The sequence below is a fragment of the Trematomus bernacchii genome, unplaced genomic scaffold (assembly GCF_902827165.1).
Source record: "Trematomus bernacchii unplaced genomic scaffold, fTreBer1.1, whole genome shotgun sequence".
Classification (NCBI taxonomy): domain Eukaryota; kingdom Metazoa; phylum Chordata; class Actinopteri; order Perciformes; family Nototheniidae; genus Trematomus; species Trematomus bernacchii.
Window position 1 is genome coordinate 12,891,057 of NW_022987973.1, and position 25,940 is coordinate 12,916,996.

General features: G+C 39.5%; 1 protein-coding gene across 4 annotated transcripts in view; it reads right to left on the reverse strand.

Annotated features, from left to right (window-relative positions):
- The window catches only part of LOC117471727 (protein diaphanous homolog 3-like), a 161,513-nt gene that overhangs the window by 71,996 nt on the left and 63,577 nt on the right, over window positions 1-25,940 (reverse strand). For 3 of the 4 annotated variants that reach the window (XM_034116926.1, XM_034116924.1, XM_034116925.1), the window contains 7 exons: window positions 24,189-24,284; window positions 22,321-22,415; window positions 19,707-19,808; window positions 16,059-16,298; window positions 11,823-11,952; window positions 4,373-4,497; window positions 893-1,057 (listed from right to left, as the gene is read on the reverse strand). In XM_034116926.1, the coding sequence (XP_033972817.1) occupies window positions 893-1,057; window positions 4,373-4,497; window positions 11,823-11,952; window positions 16,059-16,298; window positions 19,707-19,808; window positions 22,321-22,415; window positions 24,189-24,284 (953 nt within the window). Of the gene's footprint in view, window positions 1-892; window positions 1,058-4,372; window positions 4,498-9,655; window positions 9,737-11,822; window positions 11,953-16,058; window positions 16,299-19,706; window positions 19,809-22,320; window positions 22,416-24,188; window positions 24,285-25,940 lie in introns of those variants that run through there. The other variant, XM_034116927.1, reaches the window with a different exon arrangement.

Below are 25,940 nucleotides of genomic sequence, written 5' to 3' on the forward strand. Positions count from 1 at the left end.
GGCGCACAACAACCACCACAACAACCACCCTAGCTGAACAAATCTAATGTACAGTTGTCTCTATAGTTTTGCACTACAATAAATGTGAAAGCATAACTGGTGAAAAAGAGGCATGAAATCCATTTGTGTGTGAGGTACATGTTAAGTGGGGGGCAGGGCGGGGACTTTAGTAGGCTAATTAGCTACTATTATCTGTAGCACCCAGTGGCCTGTGCCACTAATCCTGCTGATTAAACACAGTGGGTCTCCACAGCTCCGCAGCTCTCAGTAGCCAGACTGATAAGGCCACAGAGCCCAGGGATGACATAAATGTCTGGCTGAGACTGGACTACAGAGGACTGGCACAGTTCTGCTTCGCTTTATACCACATGGGTCTGATATAAGAATCACAAAAAGACGTTGAGGTTTGGTCTTTACCAGCCAATAAGTAAAAATAGTATTAAAATAGTTTAAAATCAAACATGTTCATAATTCTATTATGGTTCAAGGTTATATAATGTCACTGCTGATACATAGGAAGTAAAGCAGAATAACCCAAAGTATTTTTTGATCACGTTTGTAAATGGTATTTTGCAACACCGGTCCACATGAATTGCCACTCCAAGATCTTTTAAAAAGTGTAGTTGTTTTTAAGTAAATTGCCTACACATTAACACATTCATGTAAACATCACTAGCAACACATGATTAACGCTGAATTAAGCACATTCTTTCTGTATTCGTGCACTGCCAATCCCACTGGAATCAACTCAACAACGATAACCCAGCAAAATTCAATCCAATGTGAACATAAACAGTAATATGTTAATATTCCCTTCCACACAACATGTTCAGAAAACAATTTTGAATGCTTTTACTATACAGTAGGTCAATCTGCGGCACAGTATACTCACAGTGAACATGGCACGGAAGTTGCTGAGATCAGTGAACAGCTCCTCCACAGAGGTCTTCTTGGGATCAATGGCAAAGTACTCCAGCATGTTGTGATACAGCGTCTCCATGTTGCCGTGCATTATCACCAGCTTGTCATACTGCTCCCTGGCAACCTTTCCGAAGCTGTGGATGTTGTGGTCAAGGTCACATCTATGTCACAATAATTGTTAAATAAATGTTCGAGAAAATAAACTATTCCCGATTTAACTGCATAACATGTAAAAAAACAAAAAAACAAACAGAAAGTATTTACATTTTAAGCCGGGAGGCATCATTTCAGAAGTGAACTGTGATGTTGGCGTGAGGATCTCTGATACTGTCAGTCAGGTTAATACTACAGTGTGTTGACTGCTATGACCCCTGCAGCCTACAGCATCTCCTTTATATCTGGCTGCAAATTGTGATGGTTTATTTGACATACACAATACTAAATTCAAATAAAATGGATACAGATAGATCTACTGTAGCAAGATATCACTCATTTTGAGATTGTCTGTACAATATATGTGCCCAAACTGAATAGTAAAAAAACATAGCAAAAGGAAAAATAGTTCTGCTTTGGAGGTACATTTGAGTTTGTGTGTGGACGAGGACCAAAAAGTAAAGTTGTGTCAACGTGAACTGCAGGAGAGTTGTCAGTGTCAAACCAAAGTGTTTGGGAAAGGATGAGCGTGAATACACATCCAGAGCCATACTTTGAAGAAAGTCTATTATAAGTCACAATGTACACAAATATAGTAAACATGAATTTGCTTCAGATGGTACATTATTAGCTCTTTTCCAAAGCATACCCTGAGCTGGTCTTTTAACATAATCACCCTGTTTAATAAAAAACGAAGCGTTTGATGCATGCGAAAATTCAATCTGGGTTGGAATAAGTTTGATTCATGCTGCTTCTTTAAAAATGTCTTGGTAACTCTCTTTGCAAATCAATGAAAAAAGAAAATGTGTCCCTAACCAGCAGTCCTGCTAATAACCCCAACAACCTTGTGTCGTGGCAGATAAGAAGCAAAAGTGTTTCTGTGTGTGTGGTTTGGCAATTACGTGGGCAGCCTCTTTGCCTCCTATTGAGCACCTTTATTACAGCTCAATTGATGGAGCCATTTGACGTCTGGCCTCAGTTGAATCTGGCTGGGGAGGGGACTACCTATTCACAGCTGGGTAAATGCAGTTCAATAGGCAGTGCTCCCAGATTGACTTGTCAGTAATATCGTTTCAAGCCAGGGGCTCAGAGAAAGAGGCATGAGGAAAGCCTGAGCAGGTGATGGAAAGCAAGAGAGGAAGAAAAGAAGAAATAGCCAAGAGCCACAGTTGATAAGTATCATGGGGTGCAAAATGTCTCACCTCCCTCCTGTTCCCGCTCTCGACTTTTTCCCTATTCCAGAGAAATCAGTGGTCAACTACAGCTCCCTTTCAAGAATTTCTGTTCAATCTTGCTTTGTTACTGATCCTTCACTGTTACCCATCTCCCCTGCCCATCTATGCCATCATATTTCCCTCTCCCTTTCTTCATTTGCTCATTCTCCCTCAGTTTCTCTCATGCTCCAATATGACACCTTTACAATCTTAGCTCACAAATATTACACAAGACCAATGACACAGTAACTGTACACTCGAGTGGAGCTTGAAGCGATAATGGAATTCTCAATGTTTCCAAATTGACAGTCCAGGCTTCTCATGAGTTGCTGTGACTTGGATGCGGGTTGGAGTAAGGAGTGTTGCAAACATTAGTAATCAGCTGCAGGTGAAGCCACTATAGTTTACAATGTGATTATTTTTAAGATACTTTTTTTAGGATAAGCAGGAACTGAAAGAATACAACGGGAAATGTCCTTTCCTTTGATATAGTACTTACAGCTAAACAAATACAAATCTGCAGAGTAATTTTCCGTTATGGTCAGAATACGTTAATATGAGATTAAAGACAGTTTTTCATGTCAAATTTCACTTAAGAGCACCTTCATACAAACTGGGCTTGCCAATATGGATTTAAAAACTTTTTTTGCAAACAAAAGCCTATTGCAGAATTGTGTTTAAGCCTATAATCAAATGAAAACACCAAAAGTCACCTTGACACATTCACTTTCACACACACTCGTCAGGGCTTTACTGTGTCACCATAACATATGTGATCAGGATGTCTTTCTGCTCAGATGTCATATTCACACCAAGGCCATCCATTTGCAAACATCAAGCTGAACACTGTCCCCAGGTTTTTTTCAAAATTGAATATTAAAGTAAGATTTCAGATTTCATTTGCAAATTTGATGGAGTTTTTAATCACTACTGCTAGAATAAGACATTTTGTGAAAGGCACCTGGAAGTAGAAAGAAAAGCAGTGAAAGAGAGCTGTCAAATCCATTCTCAGTGAACCTTTCTGTGTTGCACTCAAGTTCTCTGCTAACTACTGCAGCACAAGCCATCAGTGCCCCAGCCCCAAGGCTATCGATCAAAACTACATGAAGGAGATACAGGGTGTATTATTGAACACACACTTACACACCAGGTATGAGACAGGCCTGTCAACCTGATCCATCTCAAAGGAAAGTAAATAATTAACACTGGTGCCAAAGAAATATGGACAGCTGTCAACAACGAAACCTAAGAGAAATTGTGTATTTACTCGTTTGTTAATTAGGGAATGTGTTTAACAATCAACTGACAATTGAATAAAACATTAAATGTCTTTTGTTTTGTCTCTAGGAAAATACAGCAACGACTGATGTAGTGAACGAGAAAGAGAGTGACAGAAAGACGAAGGATGCTCTCCTCCGTCCCAGTTCTCCTCTCAGTGTAGTACCCTTCAAGAGAGCTGATAGGGGTACTGGTATAAAAACTTGACTATGGAATGGGATGCCACTCATGACACTCTTCACTTCATCAACAGTGAACAACATGTGCATATGGGATCAGAGTGCGGGAGGACCACCTTGCCTCTATTTATGTATTGTATATGATTTATTGTTCTAACAGTTAAAATAGATATCTCTACTGTTTATTTTATTGAGAGATTCTCAATGGGTTGTGAACAGTCCTGCTGTTTACACAGTTTTGAAAAGGTTTTATTTTGAGGGAGATTGGTAGAGTCACGGCTTATCCACTTTTCATTACAACATTCGGAAATTGCAGTAGTGGTAGGGAGGCCAGGTTCAAGGTAATGGGAACACAGCATATTTCATTATGTAAAAGGTAACGGAAATAAGTTTAACTAAATGATTAGCCAAAGACCTGCACACCACAAATGCAGTTATGTGGTGAGTTTAAAAAACGTATTTGCCAACCTATGGAGCACCACAGTGTTAAATATAAACATTCAAACTCCAATCCCCAAAACATTTTTATATTGTTCTATGTCTTTCTTTTTTTTTTTAATTCATTACAGTTAACTCATGAATAATGCCCCGAACTGGTGTGTGAACGCATGCGTGTGAAAAGGATATAGCCATTTTAGTGAAGAACATGTCGTTGGGGTCATCGGGGGAGGAGAAAGTCTCCAGGTCTCTCTCCAGCTGCAGCAGCTGCCTCTCCATCTGCCTGAGGCTCTTTTCCAGATTCTCTGCAGACACTGACACACACACACACACACGTATAGCAAGACACACACACACGCACATTCATAACAGCACACACCCACATGTCAAGGAAATGTGAAGAAAGAAGCAGAGAGACAACAACTCAATTACAGGTAAAATAAAGAGCATTATTATTTTGAGGCTCTGAAAGAATCAGAGAAAAACAACATACAGAAAAAAAGAACTGGGAAAGAGCGAGAGGCGCCAGCGCAATTGCAAAGCATGGTTATTGTGGGTTCACACAGTGCCAGCAACACCTTGGGAATAAACAATATCTGAGGAAATAATAAACATCAAGTGACGGTACGTTCAATACCTATCTCTTTGTTATTATTTCCTCCAATATGCTCATGCTTTATGTGTAGCCAATTAAATAAATACAATAATAATATGCCCTTCTTGACTTACATCTTGCAGTGAATGCAAATACCTGCCATGTTTGCTTACATGTTTTTGAAGTAGGCTGTTGAACAAGAAATATTTCTCTGTCCTTCATCTTTTGTCTTTAGAATTATTAACAGGTGCCTTGATCATGCAGGTGGGAGAGCAGGGGAACACTGAGCCTAACTTTCTGTTAAGTTGGTCATGGCTGACACGTTAAGCTAGTCACTGAATATAGCATATGGCTTAAATTACCCTGATTAGACCCTGCTTAACAAAAAGGCATAAGCTGCTTATTTTTAAGTAGTTTCAAATGTCCCTTGATTCTAATACATGCTTTACGAAAAGAAAAAAAAATAGAAAACTTCAATGAAGCTAAGCTCCTGACTGAATTTATAGCATAAAACCCATTTACTGATGGGAACAAACTGTCTGGGGCAAACACACACCCACTTCTTCGTTATGACATCTTTACTACAAACAATCTAGTAAAGAAAATCTGCAATAGCTGTAGATTCTCATAAAAATAAGTTTTGTGTAGTGAGAGTATACTGTCTTTTCAGTGAAGCTGAAGGTGAGCTTGTGAATGTATGTACAAACCCACACAAGTCATTCAGCTGGCTGAGAGGAAAAGGCAGATGGCACTTTTCATGAAGCTGTCGCAGTCGTGATTGAGAAAAAAGACACAGCAATAACAACTTCTTCATACTGTAAAACATTTACTACAGTCCATATACTGCGTCTCTACCTGACAAATGGTTATCACTTCAGTTTTCTCTACTCACTGCACGTTTTACTTTGTCCCCAAAGTCCTATTGTTACCCTTTCTGCTCTCCTTCTCTGTCTTTCAGCACTGGCATTAATAGTTAACAGTCAGGCGAAGGCAAAGGAAATGCCATAGCACACTGTTCCTTAAAAAAAACCTATCCCAGAGGACATTGGAACCAGTGATGTCTCAACCAGAGCAGTATCCAGAAAGTAACTGCACTGCCAGGACTGGCTGTTGGATTGAGTTTTATTTTTGGTAAGAAGTTTAGGTGAAAATAAATGTGAAGAATCTTTAAGTAGGGGTCAGTAGGAATGTCCAGTCAGATGAAGACTGATTTGTCTTCAAGGAACACCATTCTTACTGCCATTATAGACATAGAATAATGTTGTGGATCTGATAACAAATAAATAAAAATGATTGAACAATCAATGAATGTTAAAATAAACCTTGGCCTTTATCAACTTACTATAAATAACTTAACAAATAACTTTATCTTTTGTTTAACCCTTATATTTGTACCTTTGATGGTAATTGGTTAAAATGGACAACTAAATTGTGTCTTGAATAGTTGTAATAAACACTAGACTACAGTTGGAGCAGCAGATGTTTTGCAGACTGAAATCTAGACCAACAAAAATAAAATTGCTTATATTTCACCAAAGATTAACAAGTTGATTCAGTTCTTTGACAGATGCACTTTCAGGGTATATGCAGGAATCCTGAAGTCAAATGTAATACCTTTTAAGACCTTTTTTAAGACCCTATCCATACATTTTAAGACCTCATCGCCACTTTGAGTTCTAACCGGTTACATTGGCGACACACTTTACCTCACATTTACTATATACAGTATTGATTGTCCTTCCTCCTTATCTTCCAACCATTTGGACGCAAACTTGCATTTCCCCATAACGATGTTGTTTAACAACCGGCGTAAACGGACCTTCGCGCGCTATCAAGCAGTGAGCGTATGATGTCCTGTTCAGATGAGGTCAAATCCAACGGGATGCCATAAATAAACTACACAGAATCACACTACACACCTTCGCAATGATTACATTCAGGCAAACTGTAGAATACAACCTCTTTGGACAATTTATATACTTATTGAAAACAAGCTACAAAATGTAATACCTTGGAAAATGCCGTTTAATACTTTTTAATACTTTTTAATAGCCTTAATATTCGCTAAAATGATTTATCAACTTGTAATACTTTTTAAGACCCCGCGGACACCCTGACTTTGCTCTGAATACAAATCATAATTTTGTATTTAATTGATCAGGTTTACCGAATTATATGTTCTTCAAAATAATAATATTTTTAAAACAAAATGTCACTGCAGAGGGATTTACATTTTGTTAACAGTGGAGCCATCATTTGTTGTGATAGGTGCATTTATTAAGAGAGCTCTTATGTGACTATATGAGAAACTACTCTAAGCTGCCATTATGGCCACGTATGTTTCTTGTTGAAGAGATAATTCATCCCAAAAGATTGCCTGGCTAAATAATGCTTATAAATAAAAATGTCTTTATGAGACCACATTAGCAACCACTTAATTATGATTCATACTTTACAATAATGTACTGCATGACATTTACTGTAAGGACAAGGGAGCTGTTTAAAGAAATGAAATGTCCTGCCTTTTAATGAACCGGATACTACAATCAAGTCAGTCACACATTAGCAGCACTCAAAACACCTCAGTAAACCTTTCTACTAGTAACGTAATAGTAACATGTCGGCCAGAGAGACATTGCTGTGGATTTGGAGATACATTTCTGTATAACTTGTATAAGATTGTTAGTTCTGTATCAGAAAACCAAACGGAAATCTGCTGTCTAGACCAGGGGTTCCCAAACCTTTCAGCCCGCGACCCCCAAAATAACAGTGCCAGAGACTGGCGAACCCTGTCAACTGGGGGGGGGTCTCGATCCCCTTCTGGCCCGGGCTTTAAGGTTATCGCCTCTTGAGAGAAATGATTTGGATTCTGTCAACACTCTTTAAAACCATAAATCTTTGACTAAATCATTAATTATTTCCTTATATCTGACCAATGCCCAGTCAAATTAGTATGATAGATGAACTTGTCCAAACAATTATTCTAGCAAACAGTCAGAAACTGACACTTCACCTATTCTATCATTTCCATTTAAATCTCTGTCGGTTTTTCTTGAAAGCATTCTGCATAAGCAACAGTTGAAATCTGCTGAGGAGACATGGGCAGCATGCAGAAGTGGAAGGAAGCCAAGCCGGCAGCCGATGTTAATGGAAATGATTAAAGCCCAGTGATGCACTGACTGAGAAAAGAGTCAGGGGAAGGAGAAGAAAGGCAAAATAGAGGGATCCCCCCTCTTCTGCATTTTTTTACTATCCAAACTGCAAGCTTTTGGTGATGAGGCTCCCCAAGGTGGAGGGGCACATGACGAAGAAAAGACATGCAGGTTACAGAAATTGAGGCATATGCTTCTGGAGAAAATCTGTCTGGGACTCATCAGGAGTATAGCAGCTGGAATATTTTTGTTAAACACAGAGAAATGTAATTTAAAACAGATGACGCTGATGCTCTTTATAAACACACATCTGTCACAAACAACTTAGGAATTGTGGTATAATTGCTCTGTGGTGCGGTGACAAGCAGAGATGGAGTTTCATGGTGGTCTCTGTGGCCACCTTAGTTCTGCTTTCTCTTTCCGTGTTGGAGGCTGAGTGATTGTTATGAGCAATGGTGCTGGAATGCCACTGTGGTCCAGAGGGGTTGCAGACAGATATAGGATGTTTTGGAGGAATAATAATTGGATTATTTGTAGAGGTCAAATCCCTCATTGACATCCTTTTATTACTCTGCCAACCTGCTGTGCTATAAATGAGACTGAGTGGAGCACACGACCATACATACTCACTCACAACAGCACCGCTACACACAAATCGCCACTATAGATCATCCTATGATGTATGGAAATTAAGAGACTGAAAAAAAAGAAGCAGATCTGCCTCCTGAGGCCAGAGCCTGACAGACAAGTGCGACTAGACTGATGGTGCCAGAGGCTGGGAACTGGAGACTTGTAATTGAAGAAATCCTGACGCTAACTCTCATCGGGCTGAGCACCTAATACATACTAAAAGAGCATGAAGGTCAGTGAATTGCAAGTTGTAGTGTGGACTGCTTTCACTGTATACGTTTAACCTGAGGCTGGCCAAACTACAAGTAGAAAACTAATGCTTTAACCACATATTAAAGAAACATCTCAATATGGCTGATTCCCCACATTACTTCTTAATGACTCCTTGGGGCCAAAGGCCTTGAACAGAAACTGAACCAAAACACCTTTTCCTCCTTTGCAATATGAAATGTATGCAGACAAGTCTATTTAGTATTACACATAGCTCTCCAACTCAGCAGTGCGTCTGCTACTGAAAGGTGGTGTTTGAACATGTAAGAGCTGAAGTAGCCTGTTAGAGCACATTCATGTCTCTGTCTTTTTCTGACTTGAACATCAAGCTCAGAACCAAGTACAACGCGACAAACCACACTTATTGCCCAAACCTGACTGCTGTGTATTGTGAGGGTGTTTGGGATGAAGGACAAAAGAAGTAGGAGCAAGAGAGAAAGTGGAAATAGAGCATAACTGATATAACAAAAAACGGAAAGAGACAGAGTCAGAGAAAGAAAGATAGAGAAAGTCACAGGGAGATATTGACAGACATAAAAAGACACAGATAGATACATAGAGAATGACAGACAGTCGCAGCACACAAGGACTGCTTCTCAATGTCAAGAAAATGATTGTAATGCTGAAAAGAAGAGAGAGGGGCAGAAATTAGAAGACAGACATAAAGGAACCCTGAAGTAAGCTCCAGTTTTGCTTCCATGAGAGACGCCGGGGTTGGTGATGGGGGGAACGAAAGCTGTGTCACATACAGTCAAAAGACAGCGGCTTCTGCAACAGCAGCGCAAATCATTACTGCTACCTCTATCAAACCTTGTTTTCATGCTCAAGTAAGCTCTTTGGTTAGCGTCTATGGATGTAACACATCCCTTTCAGTGTGTCTCCAGGCTTCCCGAATGGCTGTCAGACCTGATGAAAAGGAAGCCACACATGGTTTACAAAGACGAAATGGGATTTGTGCGTCTGAATACTAGATGCGAAGAGATGAGACACTTAGTGTATGCATCTAATAATGGCAAAGGCGCACAGGGAAAGAGGAAGATAGAGAGAGGGCAAAGCATATATAGATACAAAAATATACTCAGTGTGTGGCCATCATGTACGGAGGTGGAAAAAGCTTGAAGAGAGATCCAGGGTGTGTGCTCTCTATTGATCTGGCCCTTTCACTTATGTGTCATGGCCATGGGCTTGTGGACAGAGTTGGGAAGAAAATCAAACACTCAACAGGAGCATCATTATCCGCAGATTATAAGAACAAAACCAGGAGGGGTCCTTATGAGGAAGAGTCCAAACAATAGTCACATATTTCATCCTCAGTCTGTTTCTCTTCTCCTCACTCTTCCCTTCAATCCCTCCTGCTGGGAATTGAGCAGTGGGTAAAACCATCTTTGCAGCAACAGGAAACATGCGGTGACAGTGCACACACTGCTGCTTCCTCCTGAGAGTTGCCCATGGAAATATGAACAAAGAATATAAGAGAGTCTGCTCTGACCACCCGGTCTGTCCCTGCCCGTTTGTTACCTTTTCCATACAATGTTCCCAACACTGACCATACTCAGGGCCATGTGGGAGCGTCTGTCAATGCGTGATCGTGTGCATGATCTCGCATCTAATTCAAATGAAAACAGTAACTGTGATGTAAAGCAACTCAAAAACCTTAACTACTGTACATAAAAACTCTTGAATCTATTGTTATTCATCTTAGCAGTATTCATGACCTGAAGTATTCTCTTGAAAAATAAAGTTATATCTCTTGTCATTGTGCAACAGGAAAAGATTAATGTTGGTATCAAACCGCAGTGCAGAAGCGCAGAGTGTAGCATAGATCAAACATTGAACTGGTAAGATACACTGCATGTTTACAGAATCAACAAGCATCTAAAACATGAATAATCTCCAGAGAGTAACAAAAGTAGAAAGGTAAGAGGAAACCTCAAAGTAAGACAAAGGAATACGGAAGAAGAATGCTCCATTTCTGTCGAGGTAAGAACATCGAATAGAAGCCAGCCTGCTTTTCATTAAGCTCTCTAAAGCACATCCTATAATGCCTGGATCTATCATTACTGTTCAAGTGCAATCATGAAAAGCAAGCAAAGAAAATAACATCTAATACAAATTGTTTATTTGTGTTAAAAGATTATAACTTAATAGAAATGATGATGTACACTAACTGACTATATTCTTGTGATGGATTTAATCATTTTGTTTATGTGCAGTCTTTGCTCTAAGGTTTCTTTGGATGTGCTCAGGTAAACATTCTTTATTTAGTCTGTTCGCCAATGGACCTCAGGGGTTACACTTAACGAGTTGAAATGACGCATGTGATAAGGTTCATGATATCAGTAGTTTATAAGGCTGGACATCCCACACAGCTCATTATTTTTTCATTAGGCTCACCTTTCCCATCATGTACCATTACAATTTCCAGTATCATCACTATTGTTTATGTCAGGCCAATTTGCTTAATGGCCAACATAAAACAAGCGGCCAAAGTATCCTTTCAAAATATCTAAAATATTCAATTTTAATAGCTTGTTTAGTTGCCTTAACAACATGTGGAACAGAAAATAAAACAAGCTTTTCTTCATTTAACTCAAAGCTAAAGAGAATGGCTTTTCTTTTTTTAAGTTTCAGACAGAGAGAAGGGGTAAGTGTCTTGTTTGTTAATTGCTCAAAGAATAGTCTAACTATTTTATTTTTAATTCTATTTTGTAAGACCAGTTGGTAAAACACCGGGGATGTTGACAGGAAGGAGATAGAACACCTGCAAATTTAATTTGACACCAGCAGGCCAGGAAACCAAAATAACAGCAATAATCACACTGTGATAACATCTCGCAGACAGCAGGTGGTAGAGGAAATGTTAAAATTATCAAGAAGTGTGGTTGTTACTTGATAATTAGAGTGGGGATCATTGCATGCTTAATCATTTGTAATAAAACCTCATACGAAGTGTTCATTGTGTAGGTTTGAACATATGTGTTATAATGTATACCTCTGCTAGATCGGTCTACATGGTCCAGGTCTTCAACAAACGAGATCGCATCTGGAAACTCCTCCTCACATACTTGCGCCAGGAAATGGAGTAATGTGGTTGTTTGGTCCGCTGACTTAGTATCCTTTAGCTGTAACACAAAAGAAAATACACAAACATATAAAATAAACACATAAACCTGTAACAGTAACAAAAAAAAAATATATGTATTTTATTTCACTTTATCTTGTCTCAATACTCTATAAAAGTGCTTATTCTGGGGACAAGCTGATAGCATTTTTTTTTTTTGCACTTGTACCTTAGACTTGCCTTGTTTTTTAAAATGTCTAAGGAGTCCATGGTGACATTCAGTGCTGTGCTTTGCTGTTATTTTCTGCATGGACAATTCTGTTCAAATGACATTGTTATTGCAGTCTGCCAGAGTGGCGGTGTTACACTGTAGGGAACTACAGACAAGGTAAACAAACCCGCGCTGTAGCCTGAAGACGGCATGTTGTTGTTGGTATTAAAGCGTAAGGACCCCACAAGGATCTAACTGGACTGAAGTGACATTTGCAAGTACATTTATATGTTGCTAATGTTCTCCAGCTGAGCAGATCTAGCCTGCAATCTTTCGTTAGCAGTGCACTTTTCCCCGGTGAATGTTTGTTTGGTCACTTGTTCAACATGCAATGGTGCAACAACAGCTGTGTTTATGTTGCAGGCAAGATAAGGAGACTTTAGCAGGAAAACGTATGTGGGTTTTTGTTCAGAGTCTGTAGCATAGCAGGCAGCTGTCTAGCTCACTGTATCTTTCTACTCTGCTTATTATAGAAAAATGACCACTTTATTCAAGATTTGATTGCCTATTTGGAAATAATGTCTCCATACATGTATATGAAAACCGGAGCAGTATTATTTATCATCATTAAACAAAAATAATAATGAAAATATTTTTTCTCCGTTTGGTTTCTGTTTTATTTTTCAAAATAGAATACTACTATCACTATATATATGCTGTAACAGACACATATTTTTCTGCAACAGTCAAAAATTACCCAGAGATTGTGTTCTATAACAGATTGCTATGTGTCTCTGTGCTTCATTCAGCTACCATAATCCCTTTCAGTAGTTTACAGAGGATTCTAAAGATGGTTTAATGTCTCGTGCAGCAGAGTACACACATATTCACAATGAAATGACCTCTCCTGCTCTTTGTGCCTCTCTCGTTCCCCTCAAAAAGAAACCATTTTTCAATTTCTCTGATAAATTTCCATCATCTCTGTTTTGCAGTCCAATTCAAAGATGTCTCTCAATATCCCAGCCAAACATCCCTCCTGTGGTGTGCGTTGCTGTGTATCTCTCTAGGTGATCTATTGGTAGACAGCAGCATGCTCAGCCCTGCTGGGTTTAATCATGTTTGTATTATCTCTTCTAATCAAACATTCTCATCTCTTTTTTCATTTCCGTTCTCCCATTTTTTTTTTAAATCTTCAAGTGCTGGCTCACAAAAGGTCCCTCTCTGAATTTAGATGGATGGTAATCATAGTTGACAATGTAAACATTTTGCTTTTTCCAGATGGGCCGGGTGCAATTCTCCTGTGCTGTGGAGTGTGCCGTGGAATTAAGTTGTCAAACTCAGGGGCAGGCACAAAGGTGATGTATTCCTCTGCATATCCTGTCTCTGACATTGACGCCCATCTTAGTCCCACCACATACCGGCATGACGATAAGCAAGACACACTGGAACAGCAGCTTAACAGTGCGAAAATACAAAACATATTCCTTCATAGACTGTTATTAATTGACTAAATAAGTGTCACGTTAATGAAACTAATCCATCATGTGTATGAATGCAAGTTTGTGTACGTACATACACGGGTGTTTATGAGCATTAGCACCCAAGTATAACAGGGCAGAGAGGTGGCAGTGATGAATGGCTGCAGTGGTTGTTACTGTGGAAACTGCAATGAATGTGTGCCAACAGCTGTAATGTAACCGCTGGAGAAGTCTCCAGTTTAAGGATTACACTCTGTTCTCCCCGTAACTGTCATACGGGAAAATGTACTGTTCAGTCCTCTTGCCACATAAAATCTAAAAGGTACATTTATTTGCTATTTTTCTGCCACACGAAGCCCAGTTTGTCCTGCAGGGTGTGAGAGCTTTCAAAGGGATACACGCCGTAGCCTCAGTTATCTAGTCAGAGCAGAATAAGAATAAAGCGCTCCCTGGGTTTGGCTGCTTTGATAGATTTTAGTAGATTTTAGTAGATTAAGAAGAAAAAAGTGTTTATTGTGCTTGATAGTGAGGAATGATAGCAGAGATGGAGTACTTGAGTCCTGGACTCGGACTCGAGTCGGACTCCAGTGTCGATTTTCGGGACTCGTGACTCGACTCGGACTCGCGCACTGATTGACGCGGACTTGGACTCGTGAATTCTCGCGCACGATGACTTGGACTCGTGAATTCTCGCGCACGATGACTTGGACTCGGACTCGGACTTGTGAATTCTTGCGTATGATGACTAGGACTCGGACTCGTGAATTTTCCCCCCCACGATGACTCGGACTCGACTTGTACATTGACGCTCCGACTTGGACTCGGACTCGAGCAAGTTTTCTCTGGAGTCTGATGTCCTCTATCCTGGAGAGTTCACGAACTGGGCCCCGCTATTCCAGTCTAAAGATGTCTAGAGACACACCCCGCATCGTGCTGTATGCTTTCACACATTCTGCTTCCACATTGGAAAAGAGCAGTGCAAAATGCTTGTTATGTGGAAAAAATATTGAAGAGAAGGCTCTGTAACACATTACTCTAAGGATCGAGTTCAGACATATAGGCTGTCTTGAACACTATCATCAGAGTAACGTGATCTAATCAATAAATAAAGATTCAGCCGATAACACAAAAGCACGTCATTTTGCATGCTAAGTAGCCATGTGCTTTCTGGGGCTCAATCTTCATCCTTAACCGGTAAAAGTTCCTTCAAAATAAGAGTCCCGATCTTATTACTATCAAAATAAAAGTGCAAAACGAAAACTTTACCATAGGAAAATATTGGCATACAAATATAATCACTTCTCTAAAAGGTAACTCATTTTAAATATAGTTAGACATATTATAGGTAATTTACAATTATAATAATAATAATATTAATATTAGTAATACGCTTTATATTTGTATAGTACTATTACAAGAATTGTAGCCAAACTCGCTTCACAGCAGTTCAATAGACACATTAGTATAACATGACAGGATGAAAGCAATGTAGAGGAGCAGCTACATTTCAACACATATATCCACGAAGATTAATACATGAAGACTTGTGACTCGGACTTGACTTGGACTCTTCTTGGGTGACTCGGACTTGGACTCGAACACAGGTAATGATGACTCGGACTCGGACTCGACTCGGACACTCCTTGGGTGACTCGGACTTGGACTCGGACTCGAACACAGGTAATGATGACTCGGACTCGGACTCGACTCGGACACTCCTTGGGTGACTCGGACTTGGACTCGGACTCGACTACGACTCTCCCTTGGTGACTCGGACTTGGACTCGGACTCGAAGAGTGGGGACTCGAGAGTGACTTGGACGCGTGAATTGGTGACTTGACTACAACACTGGATGATAGTGATCAATCAAACTAAAGAGTTTCAAACAAAATGTCTAATAACAGAACCATTAAAGATAAGTATGCCATGCTGATAGGGTCAGCCAAGGTAAAAGACAAAAAAACACGTACTCTTGTATAGCTTACATGAGGGTAACACCTTTAAACATGCAGCCACACACACACAAACACAAATTACCCAAGAGTACAATCCCCACAAACACACACCTAGAATTTTTCTAACGACTAATTGTATATTTTTAAAGTTTGTTTGTCTCCAAAATAATAGGCTAAACACAAACAAATGTAATTCAATGTTTATATTGTGAATGGCCATTTCAACATGGGGTTTTTCATTAAATGTATAATAATGAGAATTTTGAAGAATCTAACTGTTCAGTGTGTATTTGTTCTGCTTACCAAACTTGGATTTAATGTGGTCATTGTTGCAGTTTTAAAAATAATATATAGTTGTAAGTGCAACTGAACCTCGGTGTAAAAATCTGTAAAAAAGGCTTTTGTATTGAGATTTTCTTCCTGAAACACGCATCACTCATGGTGAACCGCTACCGATGGAGGGATTAAGGACTACATACTGTAGGTTAACTGTTGTTGTTAAGGTCAGCATTTTAACCCTCACCTTGCAGAGGGAGCTGAGGTCGAAGCCATATGATTGGGCGTTGCGAGAGCCTGCATTCATGTAATTTCCCAGCAGCAGAACCAGCTCCAGCAAGCGTCCGAAAGAGCGGCTCTTCCTGACCTCGTCACACGCAGCGTTCACTGCCAGGATGTCTGGACGGATGTTGTTAACCTGCTCCTCAAACTGCAGCCGGAAGAGAATGTTGCTGAGACGAGGACGCAGCCGCTTCACACTGCTCATCTGGAAGAGGAAAAGAGAGATAAAGGATACAAAAAAAGTATGCAAAAGCAAAAAAAAAGAATAATATTAAAATGAAAATACGGTAATAGAAAAGAGAATAAAGGAAAACTAAAGGAAATGATGTTAAAAAAGTGGGAACAAAATCAGAGAACAGAGACAAACTTTAAATAACTACAATAACACGTTTGGCACACTCTCACATTAGGCCTATCTAATTTAAAATACATTTATGCAACCGCCATACTGAAAAGTGTTGCTAGGCAGTAGTAATAGATGCTGGCACTGATTTGATTTGGGACCCAGGTCTGGTAAGTTGATTGTGGAGTTAGTGTCCATATAGGGCAGGCAGCGGAGGGGGTGGAATATACAATAGGCTGCCTTGGATTACCACTCTCACACAATTAGAGAAAATTGGAAAATATTGCATTGGGCCGAGGGTCTGGCCACAGCCATGAGTGTGTATGTGTGTGGGGGGGTGGGGGCGCAGGTTCCAATTGTCTGTTTCACACAACAGCTGGCTGTGCGGTTTGATGTCCTCCATCAAGGGTTTAATTATAGCTACTGTAATGTTATCAAATGACTATTTCAGTCGGTGAGTGAGCGTATGTGTGTGTGTGTGTGTGTGTGTGTGTGTGTGTGTGTGTGTGTGTGTGCACAAGTTTGTATGAGAGAAATAGAAAAGAAAGACACGTAGAATAATATGACAAAATGAAGAAGGACCAAGGTGCACAAGAACCAAACATAATGCTGAAAGGGAGCCCAGAGATGGGATACATTATGTGATAAGGATATTGAAGTGGGTCGAACGTAATCAATAGGAGGAGAAAGAAAGCAGAATGCGGCCTTCAGAGTGAATGTCTGCAGCTGCTTGTTAAAGGCTACAGAGGCCATTCTACAAAACTGAGCTCCTGCAGGGTCGTATTTAAAAGAGAAGGGGTGGGGTTCAAAGTTCTTCAAACATAAAAAATGGACTGTGAAGATGATGTTATATAAATGATTGCTTCATTGCAAACCTATTGAGATGTGGGATGGTGAGAGAGAAAAGTCTAAGGTTGGTCGGATTGATCACCCACCAATCATTATTGGTCTGTATAACAGCCGGTCAGATGATGCATTGATTCTGAAATTGAAATATGTAATACCAATGTTCCTGCTTTCTCCCATGTTCTTGTATTGTCTCTAAAATAATCTAAGTAGCGCGGCAGGCTCGGCGTCTCTTGTCTTTTTTTTTTCCGTGAGCCAAGGGTCACTACCATTTGTGATAGTATTTTTTTTAAACACGTATTTATTTCACACATTTTTGTGTTTTGTCTAAACAAGAAGCCAGAGAGACACGGCAACAGAAAAGCATAGGCAGCCTAAAACCCACCGTATAAACAGCGCAGAGTAGCAGAATCGCTTGTTGAACGGCGTGGAATAAAAAAATGTAAATAGACTCCTGATCTGTAATCATATTAGTCGATACTGTTTTAAGCGATCTGCACCAAAAATCCTGGTCTGAGCAGCCTAACAGTGCATTTACTCTATGTTGGGGAAATATTTTCCAAGGCCCATAACTTTGACCCAGTTTATCAGTTCATACTGTCCTGACTGAGCACACGCACTGTAACCTTGCTCTCAGTGTGTTGTCTCCCTGTTCCTGCCTGTTGGCGTCAGCTGATAGAGGTGTTATGATTCTATCTTGTTATGCACAATGTTGATTATTCTCTCTGAACTAGCTAAATACACGGGTCTGGGGTAGAGTTCTTCAGAATTTACGTGGCAACTCTACCGTGAAGTCAGAACCTCTGACTCTTTGACTTGTTTTGTGAATTCTCCGGCCGAGGCTCCTAAATAAACCATCAGTGTTTGACATCAAAGCTCCAGCTCTCCCCGTGTCTCCTTCATGAGTCGGTGACTCCTCCTGCATTGCTACACAGAAGTTTCCCCAACACTCTACATTCCTCTCATGTGATCAAAAGTTTTAAAATCATGAACCATAAAGTGTAAAAGCAAATGAATCTGAGTAAATATTTTGGTAAATACATGTATTTGTGGAGCCTCACCAACAATGTTGATGAAAAACCTTCATTCAAAGACATGCCAGTCATAGGGACCGTTACCGCAGGTGAGCCAGCAGCATGATCACGCTGGAAAACACTCTTTGGATTTGAGTCTGTAAATCATCAACCACAACTGATGCACAGCAATTGTACTGTATAACATTGACTATGCATGAAGAATCTAAACTTATTGTATGGAGATGGATGTACATAATTACTCTGTTGTAAGATCAAGGGCTTTGTTTGCTTCTTTCCTGACTTCTTGTCAGAAAGAAACATTAAACTTGTTCATATACTACAGCAGCTGCACAAAAAAACAACATATATATTAACCTAGTGACTAAGGCAATGTAAGAATCGTAACAATGCAATTAGATAGTTTCCTATTTAATGCTACTATAAGCAAGGTTAAGTTCAAATCAAGTATGAGAGTGGCAGACATGGAACCAGAAGAGATAAAATGCATGCGTTTGCACAATTAAAAATTCCCTTTGAACCGGGCCTTTCTGATAGGTGAAAGCACACAGGCCTCCTTGGGCCCACGCAGGCACAGCAGCGATACAACATTATATAAACAGGCCCCTCTTTGTTCTACGTCTCCCTGATGAACACTAAACAACAGCTGAGCATGCTCTATTTTTCTCCCCCTCCCCTCCCAATCAACCTCTCAGTCACTGCGTTTTCAGTCAGTGATAAGATTCTCTTTCATGCGTGTATGCTAAACAGGTGGGTGCTTTGGTGCAGAAGTAGATGAAGATTATTTTATGTTTTTATCATTAACTTGGTTGCTAGGCAGAAACACAAAACACACAAAAAGGGCTACGCTTCTCATGAATAATTTAAAATAAACCTCCTTTGAAAAGACTTTAAGAAAACGATGCAGACGTAATTAGGCAGCAGTGCTTCTCTTTAATGTGCATAAATTAGTGCTGCAGTCTACAGGTGTCCTCTTACGGCTTAAAAAGATTTAAAAAAGCTTGGGATTAGGATATTCATATGTAAGTGCTCCGTTTGTGTGTGTGTGTGTTTCCAGGAAATCAAAAGAAAGGAAGAGATAGGAGGCAAATACAAGACAATTTACATGAATATGACATTTACATAGTTATAAACCAGCTCCATACAACTCTGTTGCTTCATTTTACACACAGTTAATATTAAAGATCCTGCATGAACAAAAACACTTCAATATAACGCAAAATAAGTTTTGTATTTAGATATATGTCCTATGTTTACATGCTGTGAGAGCTAAGCAGCTGGTGGGGAAGCTAAAGTACACTTCTTCTTCTTGTGTTGTGTATTGCAAATTGTGTGAGTGTGAGTGTGAGTGTGAGTGTGAGTGTGAGTGTGAGTGTGTGTGTGTACTTACCACAACCCCAAACTGCTCAGGCTCTGACAAATTGGCGTACTCGTTTTTAAACTTGGCCAAGGCGTTCAGCTGCTCTTGTTCAGGTAGGTGCTTCACAAGGTTCTACAAAAAAGAGAGAAGAAGAAAAGCAGTGAGAAGCAATATGGAGCAAAGCAGAGAAAAGCAACTGGTTATTCATCAAATGTTGAAGAAAAGCCTTGCGTTGGTCGTTTCATGATGCCTGAGACACTTAGGTATAATAATTGTAGTTGGTGTGGCATTATACCCTTCTTATTTCATCTTTTAATGTCTTAACCATGTAGAAAATGAAATGATCTAAAGTTTTTATGAAACTCTTTGCCATTGGGGGATTGTCTGTAATGTATTTCTGGCTCTCACAGCAATGTGGTTGCCTGCAGTCCATGCCTCCAGAGCAATTTGGTGTTTTCTCTAAATTTAATTAAAAGAGCCCTAGGACTACAACTTTGTAGTGCGCTGTCTTGTTAGAAAATCAAACCTACTGCTGTTTGACTGGCTGCATATTTGGATGCGTGTCAGGTCTTTTACTTTCAATACAAATAAAGTTTTGTGACTCCAATTAAATGTGTGTTACTATCAAGCAGGAGACTATATCCTTAAGGCTATTTATACGTAAAATGAACGTGATTGGGTTTTTTAGACATCCAAAAGGAATACATGGTCAATTATTTAAGCCATGTCGATTAAATTGCCTTCTCTGAATGTAACAGCCATCTCAACAAATACTGCTACCATGAGGTAAATATGTTGGTCTGATGCATTCAAACTCGGCTGAAAATCAGTTTCAAACGCCTGAAGTAAAAACAAATATTGCCACTTTGAATACCTGAGTTAAATGGCACTTTATTTAATCAATTTTAATTATCTGCAGGTTGTAATTAACAATTATTGATCAAATTAATACTATAATTTGACATCCGTAGTTAATGTTTGTTTTGGTTCATTATTTTTAGCTGACGGTTCAGTTAATCAATCTAAAAGCTTTATAGGCATTCCTTAACTTCCTCTTATTCAACCTTTTCAATTATTGGTACGGCTGATTTAAAGTTAGCTTGAAGAATTTACACTGTATGCTTGATTTTAGTATAGTAGAGTATGTTGGGGAAATATTTTCCTTGGCCCATAACTTTGACCCAGTTTAACAGTTTGTACTGCCCAACCTTGGCTGCTGTGCTCTGTGTGTTGTCTCCCTGTTCCTGCCTGTTGGCGTCAGCTGATAGAGGTGTTATGGTTTTATCTTGTTATGCACAATGTTCATTATTCTCTCAGAACCAGCTAAATACATGCGTATGGGGTAGAGATATTCAGAATTGGTTTGGCATTGGCTGTGTCAACTCGTGGCCCAGCACGTCTTGTGAATTCTCCGGCCGAAGCTCCAAATAAACCATCAGTGTTTGCCATCAAAGTTCCTGCTCTCCTCGTGTCTCTCTGAGTCCTGTCTCCATTGCTTCAGAAGTTCCCACCACAGAGTGTAGTATAGTAGAGTATAGTTTCCCCTTGTGGGATTTATAAATTCTCCTTCTTCTATTGCAATTAAATTGCGATAATTCCCTTTTGGCATGACTGCCCAGGAAGTCAATAGAGGCCTCCAGCTTGTAGAAACTCCTGCTGCCATAGAACTGACACAGGCTACAAAACATGAGCGCAGTTCCTCAAATCATCTGACACTGTTGACCCTCTCTGTCCTTACACTACTGTTAGTAGCCTAAGGTTTGCTGACCAGTTGTTGCCCACTGTTCCCAGGGTCAAGCTGCAGAAAGAGGGTAAAAGTGCATTTGCTGTTTGTGCTCAAAACGTCTGTGACAGTCTCCCCTCGAAAATCAGCCAAGTAAACTCAGTTTCTTAGTATTTAACTCTAAAACATATTTTCACTGATTGTGTTTTTATAAAAAAATGTCGGTTCATTAACATGGAGTCTCTTCTAACCCATTCATCATTAATTCATGTTTTTATGCAAGTATTTATTTTTTCATTAGTATATTATGCAAATCCATGCTGTTATCACAACATTAAATACACACAAATGTATAAATATGAACATGAAATGAAATAATTGTCAAACATAACAAATCTGACAGTAAGCGTGCCTGAAAAAAATAGATAAGTAATAAATAATAAGAGTCCAAAATGCAGTAGTTTACTGTACCTTAAACTTGAGCCTAACCAAAGAGCACTGAAATGATCAGTCGATATTACTAAATCCACGTATGGGGGACAAAAGGTACAAATGCAGAGACAGTTTGGCAGATATTTAGCAAACGGCATCACGTGGTTTCTCACTCATTGCACCTTCCTCCTACTTGCTTTACCTAGCCTGGCAAAAGCTAAAATAAGTCACAATAGTTAGTCTCGCAAAAATCGATTTAAAAATGAAGGCTGGAAGAAAGACACACATTACCTACTGAGCAGGAGTGCACTTAAGGTACACTCCCAGCCTTGTGGTAAAGAGCCCCACAATGTAAGTTGAGAGAGGTTTCAATATTGATACTCGAGCTATGTACATGTACATCTAATTAGAGTTAGGAGGTCAGTACAAGAAGGACATCTACTTAGTTTAAAGCTCTGATTATCTTTATAAATGTATGCACTGTGCTACCTGGATCATTGGTTCAGTGAGTTGCTCCTCATCCACTTCCACTATCATCCGACAAATTTCCTGATAAGGCATACGGAAGGAACCCAGGAAGATGGCTACAAAGAAACAATCAAAAGATGAAGCAAATGCTGGGATTAATCAAATATTGATTCACCAGTTATGAACAACATTGTTGCACTTACAGGCAATCGATCATACTTATCAATTATGTGAATTGAAACATACAAAGAATAGTGTGAAATATAAAAAATAACAGCTCAAGGTCACATAAAGGACATTAAGTAGTAACTAAAAGAGAAAGCTAAATCAAAAATCATAAACAAGTCAGAAAAGTAAAATGATACTGATCATCAAGCAAGGGGTACCACTTGGGACTGAATGGTGAATGTCTTGTCAGGAGAAGTCGTTAGTCCTGCCAGGGGTACCATGAGGAATACTGTATCAGGGCAGTTCAAAGATGTGTGACTCGGCTAGGTGTCTTATAATGCAGAACCTTTAAGATTAATAGGAACATATGAAAGTAAAAACTGTGGTAAAATGAATATCAGGTCAGAGTTTGTAAGTGTTTTGTATCTGAAGTGTTTTAGACAACAAATGATCATGCTATAGAGTAGAACCAGAAATAACTCAACATTCTTTTTTAAAACAGGCCTCTTTTACTATATCAGTGTCAATATTCTGCAAAAGGTTTATGATACAGTTCTGGTTCTACTCTATTGTTATGCTATAGAGTAGAACCAGAACTAACACTACAAAAAAACAGGCTTCTTTTACGATCTCATTGTCAATATTATGTAACGTTTTAGGTACAATTTCAAAAAGTGGACTGACTACAGAAATACAAATAATTGTTAAACAAGTTACTGGTGACTCACAATGTGATGTGTGGGTACCTTTTTAGCAAAAATTAAATTCTAACTCACATGGCAAACTAATGCACTCGCATTAATAGTGACCATCAATCAAGAAACACAATTAAAACCCCACAAACTCATTCTCAACCTCAAAGCTTTTACACTCTTTACCTCCTATGGTGTAACACATAACGGGCCTACTCTCCTTTTTTTTTTTCTTTCCTCGTTCCCGTTCTATAATTTCCGCTGTGTGATTTATCACTGTTACTGGGCTGATTAGTCTCATTTTGCTTTAATACATGAAACAAAGGTCAAAGCTCCCCTTGATATAAGCCAATGAGGTGGTAAGATATGGGAGTGCTTAAGAGATCAGCTGGATCCTCATTAAAGCTGTGTGCTTTCAAAACGGTCATTTTAAGACCAAACATGGGACGTGCAAAGACGTAAGAGAGAGAGAGAGAGAGAGAGAGAGAGAGAGAGAGAGAGAGAGAGAGAGAGAGAAAGAGAGTGAGTGAGTGAGTGTGAGAGAGAGAGAGAGAGAAAGAGAGAGAAAGAAGGAAAGAAAGAGAGAGAGAAAAAAAAAGTTCTGTCTTATGATCAGAATTTAGCATTTAGTTAGATATTTTTTCCTCTGGTTTCTTTTTCCTTGATGGGTGCTTAACATAAAATAATTAATTATAATTAGCTCAGTGTTTTTGAAGACATGAGTCAGAGCTACTTGTGGCCAGGTGTTGTCTTGCTTTAATTGCTCAAGCAACATACAAAAGGTGGAACTCATTCCCTTCCAAAATGCTCCACTGGGGTCACTTCACGGCACGAAAAGAACATCTAATAAGGGCTACAGGAGGTGACTTATGAGAGATACAGGGGGAAAGTGAGTGCAAAGTCTGTTTCAAGGATCTGCGGAGGCTAAAGCAGAATTCATGCCCAGTACACAGTCAAATCTAGACACATGGAAGTGTATAAATCCAGTCCATGGGAGGAGGTTTGGGCCCAAGGGAAACAAATACTTACATAGATTTTGTGCAATCTTAGCATCGAGCACCTTGAGCTCTTTAATTCTCTTCTTTATAGATTTCTTATCCTCCAGATCCTCCTCTTCTTTTTTGGCTGACGAGGACAGAAACACTGAATTATTATTAACACACACACAAGGTAACATTTACACAAATGCACACACTTACTTTATTGCTGACAGATGTAGGACACAAACATTTAGATATCACGATGTACTTATATATTACTACATGAGGAAGGGGGGAAAGTGACTGTAATGTCGGGATTGTCCTTTTTGTTGTGATTACATATATTTCCAAATGAACACAGTCCACCATGACAGAATGCCAGAGAGGCATGGAAAAAGGGATTATGGAAATGTTGTGATGGCAGCAGGGACATATGTAGGTATGGGTGAGCAACGGCAGTTCCATAAACACAATGCTGCGTATACAATAATCAGGTTAGAGGTCAAGGTAAATCTATTCTGGGTCACATGGAGCCATGTAGGTGGGACTGTGATGGTGCTATTGGTAGATAGGAGAGGCGTCATGACGTCTGTATTACAAACAACAGGGAAACACGATATACACACTCAAACACACATCAAAAACACAAACCTCTCGAGCCACACTCACAAAGAGGAGTTCATGGTTGGTTTTAATTATTTAAGACACCAGATTAAGAGAACAAAATGTGCATCCCAGGAGTATGCTGGGTAATTGTCTGGTGCTGTAATTATGGTGTGGGGTGCGAGGAGAAATGAGGAGAAGTAAGGAGAGGAGAGGAGAAGAGGGAGTAGAAAGGGGAAAGAGGAAAGGAGAGGAGAGGAGTAGAAAGAAGAGGAGAGGGCGAGAGAATAGGAGAAGAGGAGAGGAGACGATTGAAGTGGAGGAAGAGGAGAGGATATTTCTACTGATCCACATGGGCCAGGTCTTGTTTCAGGGACCCTGTATCTAATTAAAAATGGAAAAGGTATGCTGGGAGCTCTCGCAGAAAAGAATGTTAGCATGTCCACAAACATGCACACCTACAGTGCAGCTGAGCGCACACAGCAACACACAAGCACAGCCACACACCGAGCTATCCTTGGACTTACTTGGCTCCTCAGTTGGAACACTCTCCTCACAGTCTTTGAACGTGTGAGAGGGGAAAACACAGAGGACAGACAGGGAGGACAATGGAAAATGCAGTCCATGGAGTGGAGAGAATGAAGAGACAAAAATACATTTTCACAAGAATGCACACTGTCCACTGCAGCGTGAAACACGAAGAGACACAATTAAGAAGAAAAAAGGCTAGAACAACTTTAAATAAAAAAGGGCTGAAAGAATAAACAAACTTGAGAAAAATAAAACACGACATCAAACAATTTATTTGACTAAAAGTGATCTTTGTCCATAACAACACGTAGACATGCATGGTGTATTTTTAATCTTAGCTAATATGAGAGCTAAAGTGATACATTATTTTCACTATAGGACAACATGTGATTTGTCATTTTTACTCATCAATAATAGTATGGGTTTCGGATGGTTGGTTCGACAAAACATACCATTTTAATATGTCACCTATGGAAAAAATGTGATGGGCAGTTTGTTACAATTTTCTTTAGTTTATTTTATAGGTCAAAGACTTCAACCATTAATCTAGAAGGTAATTGTCAGATTAATCCATAATGCCTTTTATTGCTGTTCCGGAGATGCATACATCACAATATTAAAGTTTCCATAGATGTTAGGCTTAATTTTGGCCAAATGCTTATAATAA